The sequence below is a fragment of the Myotis yumanensis genome, unplaced genomic scaffold (assembly GCF_028538775.1).
Source record: "Myotis yumanensis isolate MYYU_CA2020_CCGP unplaced genomic scaffold, mMyoYum1.0.hap1 SCAF_11, whole genome shotgun sequence".
NCBI classification, from domain to species: Eukaryota; Metazoa; Chordata; class Mammalia; order Chiroptera; family Vespertilionidae; genus Myotis; species Myotis yumanensis.
In genome coordinates, this window is record NW_027223762.1 from 11,680,684 (window position 1) to 11,694,220 (window position 13,537).

General features: G+C 48.4%; 1 protein-coding gene across 3 annotated transcripts; it reads left to right on the top strand.

The window, feature by feature from the left end:
- Window positions 1-8,668: 8,668 nt before the first annotated feature.
- On the top strand, window positions 8,669-12,902 carry DNAJC5G (DnaJ heat shock protein family (Hsp40) member C5 gamma). 3 transcript variants are annotated; one of them, XM_070428396.1, is made up of 6 exons: window positions 8,669-8,726; window positions 9,630-9,839; window positions 10,110-10,371; window positions 10,770-10,938; window positions 11,400-11,470; window positions 11,915-12,902. In XM_070428396.1, the coding sequence occupies exons 2-5, from the start codon at window positions 9,727-9,729 to the stop codon at window positions 11,450-11,452; spliced, it is 597 nt and encodes a 198-aa protein (XP_070284497.1). In that variant the 5' UTR covers window positions 8,669-8,726; window positions 9,630-9,726; the 3' UTR covers window positions 11,453-11,470; window positions 11,915-12,902. The 3 variants fall into 3 exon arrangements, with proteins under 3 accessions (XP_070284497.1, XP_070284499.1, XP_070284498.1); XM_070428398.1 differs by having other exon boundaries at window positions 10,158-10,371; XM_070428397.1 differs by lacking the exon at window positions 8,669-8,726 and adding an exon at window positions 8,824-8,953.
- The last annotated feature ends 635 nt before the right edge of the window (window positions 12,903-13,537 follow it).

The following is a 13,537-nucleotide window of genomic DNA, read 5'->3' on the forward strand; positions in this document are numbered from 1 at the left end:
TGCCCACATGCTCTTCTTGCCTGTCCTCAGATATCTTCCTTAAAATGAGTCCTTAGGCCACTCTTAGTCCCAAAGGCATGATGGGAGGCCCGACCCCCTGCATGTTTCCTGGAAAACAGGCCAATGGCAGTTTCCAGAGCAGAGAGGGTGGTGGAGCAGGACAAAGGGGACCTCAGGGGCATGCCCGGCTCGACCAGTTCAGAAGAGGAAAGCTCAGCGGTGAGGCCAGGACATGGGCTGGCTAGAGACCTCAGGCAGACTGGGAATCCAAGCAGGTGGGTCAGGGTTAACACTTGAAAGCGCCAAGCCAGGGGGAAGGGTATGCACGGAGGCAACCTGTGTCCATCCTCTGCTCAGGTGTTACTTCCAGGCAGCCTTTCCCGACTCCCCCCAGCTGGGGTATGTGCTCCTACCTGGTGCTCTCAAGACCCACTCTGCTTATGTGATGGTAGCACTCAACACTTTTAAAGAAATCATTTGCTGTCTGTCTCCACACTGGAGGTCAAGCCCCCTGAAGGCAGAACTTGTCTTTCTCATCACTGTGTCCCCAGCGCCCCCTACTGGCTGACACATCCTTGAAAAAGCCATCCCAGAAAGGAGGAGTGCGTTGTGAGAGTGGAAGCAGGATGAAGGAACCAGGGTTGTAGTTGGAGATGGGATGAGGGACAATGGCAGCTTCAATGTCACTTCCCCAGGGAGGCCTCTCCTGGCCCCCAAACTACGCTAGTTCTCATGCTACACATTCTTCTCCCTCGGCACTTATACTGTAATTAAATTGTTATTTGGGAAGAGCACCGGCCTGCGGAACAAAGGGTCCCAAGTTCGATTCTGGTCAAGGGCACATACCTTGGTTGCAGGCTCCTCCCTGGCCCAGGCCCTGGTCAGGGCTCATGCAGGAGGCAACCAATCAATGTGTTTCTCACACATCAATGTTTCTCTCTGTCTTTCCCTCTCTCTTCTACTCCCTAAAAATCAATGGGAAAATATCCTTGGGTGAGGATTAACAAAAATTAAAAAAAATTGTTATTTGGGAATTGTTTCAGGTCACTGCAGTCTGGTTTTCCTTCTACTTCACTGACTGCTTATTTTCCATTTCCTTTGCTGGTTCCTCCTCATCTGCTCAATCTTTCCATGTTGGGGCAGTCCAGGACCTGGTCCCCCTCTTCTCTTACCACCTCACTCCCTTGGCGATATCATCCAATCTCAAGGTTTAAATACTATCTAGAAACAACAAGAAGCAATGTTATTGACGCTAAGTAATGGATACATGGGAATTGTACTATTATATTTTTGTATCTGTTTGAAATATTCTATTAAAAAGAAACTGCCCTAACCGGTTTGGCTCAGAGGATAGAGCGTCGGCCTGCGGACTCAAGAGTCCCAGGTTCGATTCCAGTCAAGGGCATGTACCTTGGTTGCGGGCACATCCCCAGTAGGGAGTGTGCAGAAGGCAGCTGATCGATGTTTCTGACTCTCTATCCCTCTCCCTTCCTCTCTGTAAAAAATCAATAAAATATATTTTAAAAAAATAACATAAACTTTTTTTTGAAGATATCTATATGGTGATTCTCAGATCTCTCATTTGAACTCCAAATCAAATATCCAAATGTCGCGTGGCCTCTCCTCCTTAATGGCTAATAGGCACCTCCAGTTTCATTAGTCTAAAACTGGTCATCACCCCACCCCCAAACTTCTCTCTCGGCAGTCCTTACATGTCAGACACAGTAACACCATTCTTCCATTTGCTCAGGGCAGTAACCTTAGAGTCATCACTGACTCCTCTATTTTCACCCCACCTTCAGTCTGTTAGCAAACCCTGCTCCCACTCTTGTCCAAACCACCATCATCTGTATTGATTATTATAGGAGCCTCCTAGGTTGTCTTCCTTTTTCTATTGCCCATTTCTTTTTTATTATCCTTAATCCAGTAACTAGGCCACACAGGCCAGATTTCATCACTCCCCATCTCACTCCCTGTCAGCCACAGGCCTTCCATTTGTCTGCAAAACCCTATGAAATCTAGCCCCCTGTGAGATCATTTCATACTCCTCTCCCTCACTCCCCAGCCATTCTGGCCTTTGTGCAGGACCTACAACACACCGGGCATGTTTCCACTCCAGGGCCTATGCATTTACTCATCTGTGTACCTGTAGTACACTCTGCCAGATGTCTTCACGACTCACCTGAGGACCTGCTTGAGATGTTCACGCAGATATCACCTTCTCGGGCCTGTCTGCCTATTCTTTTTCTTTTTTTTTCACTTGAGGATATGTTTTTCATTGATTCTGGAGAGAGAGGAAGGGAGAGGGAGAGAGAGCAAAGCATCAATGTGAGAGAAAAACATTGATCGGTTGCCTCCTATACACACCCCGACCTGGAATCGAACCCAAAACCTGGGTATTCCTGACCAGGAATTGAACCCACAACCCTAACCAACTGAGCCACACTGGCCAGAGCTATCTGCTTATCCTTTTAAAAACTGAAATCCCTCAAAAATTCTGTCTCCATCCCTTGCTTTATGTTTCTCCATAGCCATTGTTACCACCTAACATGCTATATATTTCACTTGCTCTATTTTCTGGCTATCTCCTCCCACCAGAATGTAAGCTCCATGGTGACGGAAGTTTTGTCTGTTTGGTATTCTGCTCCATTCCCAGGATCTAGAACAGTGTTTGGCATGAGGCAGTGCCCAGTAAATATTTGCTGAACATATTGATGAATATCTGTCTTCCACACTAGGCTATAATCTGTGAGAACAGAAACGAGTTTGACCAATTATTATAGCTAAGGTACGAGGCATACGGCAGTGCTTAACAGATATTTGTTGATTAAGTGAACTGATTAATGAAAAGGACAGTTCATGGGGGGGAATGTGAGAGCGATGGTATAGGAATGTTTAGTCTGAGTGTTATGGAAGGCTCACTTGAGGGCAATAGTAGACACTAAGTTTGGAGGGGTAAGTTGGAATCTGGTTGAATAGTCAAAAAGAAGCCAGATTTAAATGGTTGCTTTGCATCCGTAGGCTAAGACCAAAAGAGTGGTAATCAGATCCAGGATGAAACTGGCAGTAGGGAGAACAGTTAGGAGGCTAGCGCAACAGTCAGTGTGATATGGCAATCCTTTATCTGGGGTGCTTCAAGGTGGTGGGAGCTGAAAAGAAGGGACAAATGAAAGAGCCATTTAAAAGGTAAGACTAGCCTTAGCTGGTTTGGCTCAGTGGATAGAGAGTTGGCCTGCAGACTGAAGGGTCCCAGGTTCGATTCCAGCCAAGGGCACATGGCCGGGCTGTGGGCTCAATCCCCAGTAGGGGGCGTGCAGGAGGCAGCAGATCAATGATTCTCTCTCATCATTGATGTTTCTATCTCTCTCTCTTTCCCTCTCCCTTCCCCTCTGAAATCAATAAAAAATATAAGAAAAAGTAATAAATAAATAAATAAACAAACAAACTAAATAAAAGGTAAGACTTTTTAAACTGAATTTGGGGGAAATAATGAGTCCACAGCCCAATGATGTTTGGGTTTTGAGCATCATTATCTTGGAAAGTCATAACATAAACAAATAGAGAAACCAAGAGGAACAACCAGGTTGGGGGCACGATCGTGAGTTCAGATTTTAGAGTGTGGTGTTGAGACCATGGGAAACTGGCATGTGAATGACACCAACCTGACACTAAAGCATCGCTGAGACAGCTGAAGCCATGGGTGTCGATTGGCTCTCTGAAGAAGAGAGGAGAGAGCACAGCAGGGGCTTGAAGACAAAACCTCATAGAATATCCATGGCCAGGAGGTGAGAGAAGGGAGAGGATCCAGCAGGGGGAGAGGAAATTGACCGGAGATGGAGAAGGAGAACCCGGATAAGGCAGAGCTGCAGGAAGGAAAAGATGTGAAGTTGGTGGAGTTGGACAGAAAGGAGAGAAGCGATTTAAGGCCCAAAGTCGCTTCTCAAAACATAGCCTGAAATTGCAGTTATTCCTTTTGCGTTAGTAAGAATTAAGTGGGTGCAGTATTATAGTCTTTCTCACTGTAAGCTGAACTAACAGTATTTTAATCAGATTGCTTCCCACCTAACCCTTGCGGATGAGATCATTTTATGGAGGTATTTTTTTATCAGAAATGTTGGAAGGAGAGGCGGTGAGAGAGGTAATTTTGGAGTTCTGACTGCTTGGGGGAGGACTGTCGGAGATATTTTGAATAGCCAGAAAGCAGCAGGTGGATACTGGTCAGGGGAACAAGAAAATGGGGATCTACAAGGTTGAGAAGGGTGCAGAAAGGGGATGGGAGGATGCCAATTATAATTTGCAAATCTTCTTAAGGGAAGGAGCCTGGTTTTTCCTTTCTTCCCAGAGACAATATAAAAAGTAACTTCTCTCTTTACAAAATTGAGAGGAGATAGATTAGAAACGATGATGATGATGATAAATGAGAAAGCACTTACCATGTGCCAAGCACTGATCAAATTAAATACTTAAGCCTCCTAACAACCCTAAGAGGTAGACACCACCATCTCCATTTTGCAGGTGAGGCAGGTGTGCCCTGTTAGCCTGCCCTTAGGTCTGCAGAGTCTGGGGTTGCAGGGCAGAGAGGACACGGGTAAGAGATGCCTTTCTAGCTGGAAGCCCTCCACCTCCCACCCTGAGATGCCTGTGGGGGCTGGGGAGGAGGAGAGGGACATTTCCTGACATCATCCATGAAAGGAGCTGAATATCAACTACAGCTTTGGTCTGTCTCTAACCTAGATTTTTAAAGAGAGCTGGTGTGGCCTGGCCAGTGTGGCTCAGTGGTTGAGCGTCATGGTTTGATTCCAGTGGGAACACATGCCTGGGTTTTGGAGTTGATCCCCAGTAGGGGGCATACAGGAGGCAACTGATCAATGATTCTCTCTCATCACTGATGTTTCTAACTCTCACTCTCTCCCTTCCTCTCTGAAATCAATGAGAGAGAGAGCGCGAGAGAGAGCTGGTGTGTATAAGGAGAAGTCACTGTATAGACCCTGAACTTGGAGTCAGAAGACTTAGATCTGGACCTCACTGGTTGACCTTGAGCAGGTCAGTCCCTATCTCTGGGTCATACTTTCCTCAATTACAAAATAAAGGCATTTGGATAAGAATTAAGTCTGATGTCCCTTCCAGCTTAAACATTGCGAATTCTAGAACCTGGTGCCTGGGTATGACAAATTGTGGTCTCTCTCTCCAACTGCATATGTTTGAGAGCATGATATTTTGGGTATGAATATGTCAATGTCTGCTGTCTGTATGTGTACATTCCAGCTATATGACTAAAACGTTGTTTGTGGGTAAATAAAGGATGTTTCTTGGTTTTCTCCAGAAGAGACCAAATGGCTCGGTGAGGTAGTAAACTCGAAGATTCCTGATTCAAGGTATGGTGAGAGGGCAAATAATCCCAGAAAAGATATTAGTCTGTGCTCATTCTTTAGCATAGTTATTTTCATTTTCCCATCCTTTTTACTCCAAATGTAATTCAGTACTGACAGCAACCTTGGAAATGACTCAGGTTTATATAAAAGAGGAAAATGAGCCCTGGCAGGTTTGGCTCAGTGGGTAGAGTGTTGGCCTGAAGACTAAGGGGTCCCAGGTTTGATTCCCATCAAGGGCACGTGCCTGGGTTTCAGGCTTGATCCCCAGCAGGGGGCATGCCGGAGGCTGCTGATCGATGATTCTCTCTCATCATTGATGTTTCTATTTCTCCCTCTCTCTCTGAAATCAATAAAAATATTTTTAAAAATAATCCTATATAATAAAAGCCTAATATGCTAATCAACCAAACAGTGGAACAACAAGTCACTATGATGCACACTGACCACCAGGGGGCAGACACTCAACACAGGAGCTGCCCCTAGCCCGCAGGTCCCAGGCCAGCCAAGGCAGGTGCCAGCAGGGGGCCCTAATCACCCCACAGGTGGCCCCACAGATCGGCCCTGATCGCCAGCCAGGCCTAGGGACCCTACCCATGCACGAATTTTGTGCATCAAGCCTCTAGTAATAATAATAAAAGAGGAAAATGAGAGTCAGATTAAGTGACTTGTCCCAGATGACACAGCTTGTTAGAAAGATAGTGAGAACTCAGAACTAGGGCTTCTGTCTCCTGGCTGGTGTGTTCTTCCTTCTGTACTGGGTGTTAGAAGATACAACGTGCAGGAAACAGAGCCAAAGAGGGTCTGTTTCTAGGTGAAGGCGAAGTGGAGAGCCTGCGGCCAAAGGGTGCCAGGATGACTTGCCTGCTCTATTCCCATCTCTGCAGCCTGCTGGCTGTAGTGTCATTTCAGTCAGAACAGAGGCTCAGAAACTTAAAGATAATGGCTATTTCAAGAGCCACGAACTATAATTAGAATTAATTAGAATGTCAGGGGGCAATGATAAGAAGTAATTACCTTCTGGCACCTCTGGCAAGATGTGAAAGATATTTACTCAGCACCCCATTTGCCCTCTTTCTAGGCACTTCTATAAAGCAGGGACGTGATCATATAAGGTTGTTGTGAGAATCAGAGATAATTGGGTAAAAGTACCTCTGAACAGGCACCCAAAAGTTTGCTGGTTCATTCAACCAACCAACATTTATTGAGCACCAAAACATTCTGGGAACTGTGTTAGGAACTAGACGAAGACTAACACAAACAAGAAACAAGAAGCTCAGAATCACCATTACCATCTCCCCTACTGCCCTTTTCTCTTTGCCCCTTGCTATGGGCTGACCTCTGAGTCTACACTGGACCAGCAGAGGGCTCCCTCTGCTGTAGCTCATTCAACAAATCATGAATTAACTTACTGTGAGCCAGGCCTGGTTCTAGGTGCTGGGGATACAATGGTGAACAGACAAGGTCCCTGCCCTCGTGGAGTTCACTGCCTACTGGGAAAGACAGACGTTAAACAAATCAACATGCAAATAAACATCTATTCACAAACCATGGTGAGGATATTATGAAGTGGGGAGAGAAGAGTGGAATTCCATTTAGAAGGCCTCTCTGAGGAGGCAGGAAGCTGAGATCCACAAAAGATGAAAAGCTGGCAGAGGGAACAGTCCAGAGAGGAGTCCTCCAGGCAGAGGGAGCAGCATAGCCAACGGCCCTTGAAATGGAAGAAAACTGGGTGTCTCCAAAGAACTGACGGAAAGTGTGGGAGTGAGGGGCAGGGGCAGGAACACATTGGGCCTGTAGACCGAGGTGAGGAACTTGCTGATGCACTGCACTTCTGATGCCTTCTTCCCTCCTCCCAGTGCTAGCGAAGAAATGATTATATTGTTCTGCTATTTCTGTCTTCCCCTGATGGTGATAAAAGGTTGGAGGTTAGTCAGAGAAATCTGGCATAGTCCCAACCACCAAAAAATGTGTCAGCTTTAGTTCCTTCACTCTAGGTCACTACCCTCTAAATTCATCTGACCCAGAACCTATGAGCTGGGTGGGTGATGCCAAATATTTTAATCCGCACCCTGATCACAGACCTATAGATATCCACCCCCATCCTGATCACAAACCTACAGAAATAAATTCGTTAGTTCAGTGGTCATTGTGCCTATAACATATGGACTCCTTAGCTAGTTTGCTCAGATGGCTCATATCTCTTGAGGTAGAGTATTGATTTATCACTTAAAATCTAAAAGGGAAGATAAATGTGCACATATAACTGTATTAAAGAAAAGAGAATGGTAAAAACCACAAGAGGGGGTAACAGAGATGTATTATTGAATTAGTAAAGCTCTTTCAATTACATGTTATAGGAACCATTGAGTTTTCCTCTCCAATCTGACGTGGTAAATTATTAGTGCTGCAAACACTACTTCCTGTAGGGGATCACTGAAGTGAGGCCAGGTAGGGATGGGTGCTCTCATGTCCTCTAGGTAGGGATGTAAATTGGTACTTTTGGTTCCTTCCTGGGAAGAGAGTTAGTAATATGGGTCAAGGACCTCAAAAAATTTCACTTTCTACTCCAAGGGGAAAAAGGGAGATTTCTTTAAAGATTGATAGGTAAGGTAAGAATTTTCATCACAAGGTTATTATACTATCGAATGATTAGAAACATCTTCATTATCCAATCTGGATTATACTTTTACGTTATGGTACATATGCATGATGTCATGGTATTTGAAGGAAGTTTTTGAAGAACAGAAGTAACTTCTGGAAATGTTCAAGATATTGTTTTAAAAAGGAATGTGCTAACTAATAATTACAATATAACAGGATCCATGCTTTGACAGGGCAAGGTGGGAATAACTGGGCTGGGGAATGAGGGAAGGATTCCCAGGAATGCCGACATTTGAGGTGAGTCTTAAAGGACGTGCACCGGTTTCCAGGTGGAAGGGAAAAAGAAGACTGGGAAGGTAATACCCGCCTTGAGGAAGGCGTGCGGCAACCATACTGCTCACACAGCCCCTCCTGCAAGCCCATTATCTTTCCTTAAGTGAGTCCACGAGCCAGGACGGTGACCAGCGAGGTGGTTCCCTCCCAGCGGAGAAGAGCTGCCCGCGGCAGGGGCTGCAGAGGATGCCCACGCGGCCCTGGTCTGCAGGCGCCGGGCGTATCCCTACGCTCAGGTTTCCCGCGAGCGAAATAAGTCCCGGGGCTCGCTCAGCCTCGCCTCCAAGACCTTCCGGTGGCGCCAAAAACGACCCCGAGTGTTGACACAGTGCGCAGGCGCAGAGGGCCACTGGCCCCGCGGTGTGAGGGTTCACGCCCTGGCGGAGGGTGTGGAAGGCCGGCCCCGCTGGCTGGAAGGAGGTAGATCCCGGTCCGGTCCGGTCCGGCGGGGAGTCCACCCAGCAGTGGGGCCTGGGGAGCCGGAGCGCCCCCTGCCGAGCTGGTTGCCCTGGTTCTCCTGGGCCACGTCCTCGCAGGCTCTCCCCATTCTCCGGGTCTTACTCCCTGTCCCCTTGCTGGTCGCTGGCCGGGCCCTACAGCTGCCCCGGCCCTACAGCTGCCCCCTTTCACTCCCGCTTCAGCCCTCGGTTTGTTTCGCTGCCCCGTCTCCGAGGGGCAGGGGTGGGGGCGGTGAGAGGGGAGGCCAGGGAGGAATACAGCCTCTGGCCTGGCTGTGAGCGCTGCCCTGGGCCGGGCTTGGTGTCCAGGGTGTGATCCGCAGTGTCTCCCGCAGACACTGTGCTGGGCAGACTCCTGACCCCGTCTGCTCGGGGCTGAGGCTGCCAGGGTCTCTCACACCAGCAAGGAGTGTGGACACGACCAGGGCTGTTTACTTAAGGCCCCGGCAGCTCTGGGCGGAGTCAGTCTCCTCCCATGTTGAGACCTCCTCTTGGGTACTGCTATCTAGGATGTGGGGCGGCTGGAGGTCTGCATCGTGTGATGTGAGGACACCGGGTGATGTGAGAGGTTTCCTCTCTAAAGTTTGAATCTGGCCCTGGCCGGCCAGCTCGGTCGGTTAGAGCATCCTCCAGATATGCCAAGGTTGCGGGTTCAGCCCCCAGTGAGGACACAGGCAGGAAGTAACCAGTGAATGCATAAAGAAGTGGAACAACACATCTCAGTCTGTCTCCCTCCCTCTAGCTCTCAAATTAATATTTTTAAAAAAATTTTTTTAATGGAATTTGAATGTCTTCTCTGGGAACCGGCACGCTCCTGCGAGTCACAGCTCCCACTCACCCTTGTCTTATGCGTGTCCCTTTGTAGCCAGTTGCCGCCTAGCCCCTGAAGGCAATGTGTTTCCTGCCACTGGGAGTTCACGTCTCTGCAGCCTGGCCTGTGGCCGTTCTCACTTGACCAGATCATGACTCACGTGGACGAAGCAGCCCGCCGGCTGTCCAAAACCGGGACGAGCCTCTACGCAGTGCTGGAGCTCAAGAAGGGCGCCTCACCTGATGAAATCAAAAAGGCCTACAGGTTCAGACCTCAGCCTCTTATGAAGCCCTTTAACCCCCTTAGACCCATGTCTTCCTACTTTGCTCTCTGGCCCATTTTTAAAAAAAAAACACAAAACACTTTGGGGCTGGGTGGGGCCACCATCCTCTTCAATGTGGCGTGGGAAGGAATTTAGACTTGGCCTGCTTGCCTCCATTCTTTGTACCACGTCTAATATCGGACAATGGAGGTGTTCCTTCGTCACTATCTAGAAACCTATCCCTGTCTTTCATCCTACCCCTCCCTCCCCAGCTACTCCCTATTCTCTCCCCACCCCCCTTCTGGATATTGCCTTGGTAGGAGACTGGCCTTGAAGTATCACCCAGACAAGAATCCAGGGAATGCTCAAGCAGCGGAAATATTCAAAGAGATCAACGCAGCCCACTCTGTACTGAGTGATGAAAAGAAGCGGAAAATCTACGACCGGCATGGCTCGTTGGGATTGTATTTATACGATCACTTTGGTGAAGACGGCGTCAGATACTATTTTATGATGAACAGTTGTTGGTTCAAGGTACACAAGTCTTCCTAGTCCAGTGATGGCGAACCTATGACACTCATTTTTCTGGTTGATTTTTCTTTGTTAAATGGCATTTAAATATATAAAATAAATATCAAAAATATAAGTCTTTGTTTTACTTATGGTTGCACATATCAAAAAATTTCTATATGTGACACGGCACCAGAGTTAAGTTAAGGTTTTTCAAAATGCTGACACGCCGAGCTCAAAAGGTTCGCCATCACTGTCCTAGTCCCTTAAAAATAAGGAAGAAAGGGTGACCCCCTCACCAATGCACCGCCCCTCCTCTCCGGGGACAAATGCTTTTTGTCTCATTTTCTGGGTGCTCGGAGGATGTGGGAGGGGAGCTGGAATGGCTATGTGAACTGAGGTCATCCTTCCCCACCTTTTAGACACTTGTCATCCTGTGTGTTCTGCTCACCTGTTGCTGCTGCTGCTGTTGCTGCTGCTTTTGCTGTGGGACACTAAAGCCACCCCCCGAGGACATAGCGAGGAGAAAATACGAGCAGAACGTCCAGACCCAGCCTGGGCAAGCGAGTGAGAACCACAGACAAGGACAAGGTCAGAGCTGGGTTAGGAACGGGAAGAGTGGTTGGGATGAAGCTGTGAACCATAAATAGGAGGGTCTCAAGTCGGTATTGGGGCAAAGTGAAGAGAGGGGAGGGGAGACACTTGTTTTCTGAAGGGCTTATGCTACACGCTGACAGTTTGGATGTAACGCTGGCCTCTGGACAGGTACGCTAAGGAATTGTGGGAGTTAAGTTAAGAAATGGGTGGGAGGGTGTGCCTAGAAAAGGTAGTAGTTGAAGACAAGTTAGAGGATGTCGTCTATTCAAAAGAAAGATGAAGTGTCTGAGATGATCCCCACTCCGACTAGTTAAACTTCCAAGTGTGAGTCGACTGGAATCCACACCAGTGCCACCTAATGATACTCATGTGTAACTGCAAGGCAACAGTTTTCTCACCAGTAGGCTGAAAAAATTGTTCCTGTTTACATATGTGTTTTTCAAATTCCATCATAGGAAAAAAAGCAACTTTTAGAAGATCGGAAGAAAATGATAGCGAAGATAATTAAAAGATGAAGAAGAGTGGGGTATGAAAACTGAAATGCAGCGATAACTAAAGGATAAGGAAAAAATATACAGCCCGGCTGGTGTGGCTCTGTGGTTGAGCGTCAGCCTATGAACCAGGAGGTCACGGTTCGATTCCTGGTCAAGGCACATGCCTGGGTTGCAGGCTCGATTCCCAGTGGGGGCGGGGGGGAGGGGGCGGTGTAGGAGGCAGCCGATCAATGATTCTCTCTCATCATTGATGTTTCTATCTCTATCTCTCTCTCCTTCTCCCTCTCAGAAATCAATAAAAATAGATTTTTAAGAAAAGAAAAGAATATACACTAATTTTAGATGTGTCTTTAATGGAAAGTTTATAGCCCTAAAGTATGAACTATAAGTGTTTATAGCTTGACCTATAGGGGGCTTGCTTTACAATCTGGGTGCTCATTCCTTCTAGTTAATAAGACGTCAACTTCTCTCCTTAGGTGCTGACCCAATGAAGGTGACGTCTGCTGCCCAGTCCACTGGACACATCGAAAAGAGGAGCAAGTAGCCCTGTCCTGACATTGACCCTGAATTGACCCTCTCCTTGTAAGAATCCCAACTCAAGAAGCACTGATGGCGTCCATCCCAGTGAGGATGCAGTCTCTGCCCCTGAGGGCGTCACTGACCCTTGCCATACAGGGTGCCCAGCGACTCTTCTCTTTTAGCTCCGATCCCAATTTTAATGTTAGAGAGCAGGCACACACACCCCAGCCCTACCCTTGAGAGATCTCAGGCGGTGGTGATAGACTTCTCCCCAGCATCCTTTTCCCCACGCCTCCTTTGGGATTTGAGCCCATGTCAGCTGGGTAGGGTCCCTGAGTCACTTGTGATATCTCCACCCAATTCTGAAAGCTGAGCAGAGTGGATCCAGTCCCAGAGCTGTGGTACCATTAATCCTCCTTTGTTGCAACTCTGCACCAAGGACTCTTAGCATCAGACTCATTCCTAAGCCAGAACCCCTTTCCGGGTGGGACCGGCCGCACCTTCTGGTGTCCATACCCCTAGCATCACCAACCTCATTCCATGCCATCACGCGTCAGCCAAGGGACAGAACGAATGCGTTTGCGGCTCAGGGATAGTTCTCCCGCTTGTGGGTTGTCCCTGGGCTGCAGCTGCCAGCATCGCCCCATCAGCATGGGCCCTAGGGTTGCCTGACGTTCTCAGTCGGTGCCTGTTTGCCTCCGTTCTTTCACCACCTCTGATGCAGGCTGTTTTCAAAACAGAGGCATGAAACCCACGGTAGGGAAATGATTGTATGTTCACAGACCCTTTTCCCACTCGGGCCTCTTCACACAACCTGTTTGGTATCCTCTCCCCAGCATTTACTTCCCGTCCACCAGGGTCAGAGTTTTGTACGTCCTCATACTTGTCTGTCCTGACTGGGAGAAGGGCTGAAGAATGTCAGTAAATAAAAGAGCTTTTGTCCAATTCCAGTGCATATGTGGGGCCCAAAAAGACCAGCTGTGCCTAGGGTGGAGAGAGAGGCCTGTGAGGACCGGTGCTCACGGCTGAGAGCAGTCGCCCTGGAGAGGGGCGCCCAGGACTCTGTGGAGCTGGGGCCGAGGCCTCCCGGGGCCTGTGACCATGACTTTGTCAGCTCTAAAGTTTCCCTGGAGGCCGATTCCCCTGCTGCTCAAAATAGGTCCCTGGCACTCGGGTCCTTTCTGCCCAGCTCAGCTTCTCTCAATTTCCCAACAAATATCAAGTCCTTGGAGTGGCTCCAGTGATGTGTTCATGGGTCAGAACGCCATCCTTTCTCGGGGGCAAGCTCATGAGGTCGTTCTAGGCCCTGGCACCACTGCCAGCTCTAGCCTCCAGAGCTTTTCCTAGGGCGATGTAAGAAAGTCTGGGGCAAGAACAAAAGTGGACCAGCCCTGGCCGACTTGCTCAGTGGTTAGCCCATCGGCCCATGGTCTGAAGGATCCCGGGTCTGATTCCGGTCAGGCGCACGTACCTCAGTTGCAGGCTCCATCCCTGGCCCCGGTCAGGGCGTGTGCTCGAGGCAACCAGTCGATGGGTCTCTCTCACATTAATGTTTCTCTCTCTGTGTCTCTCCCCTTCCC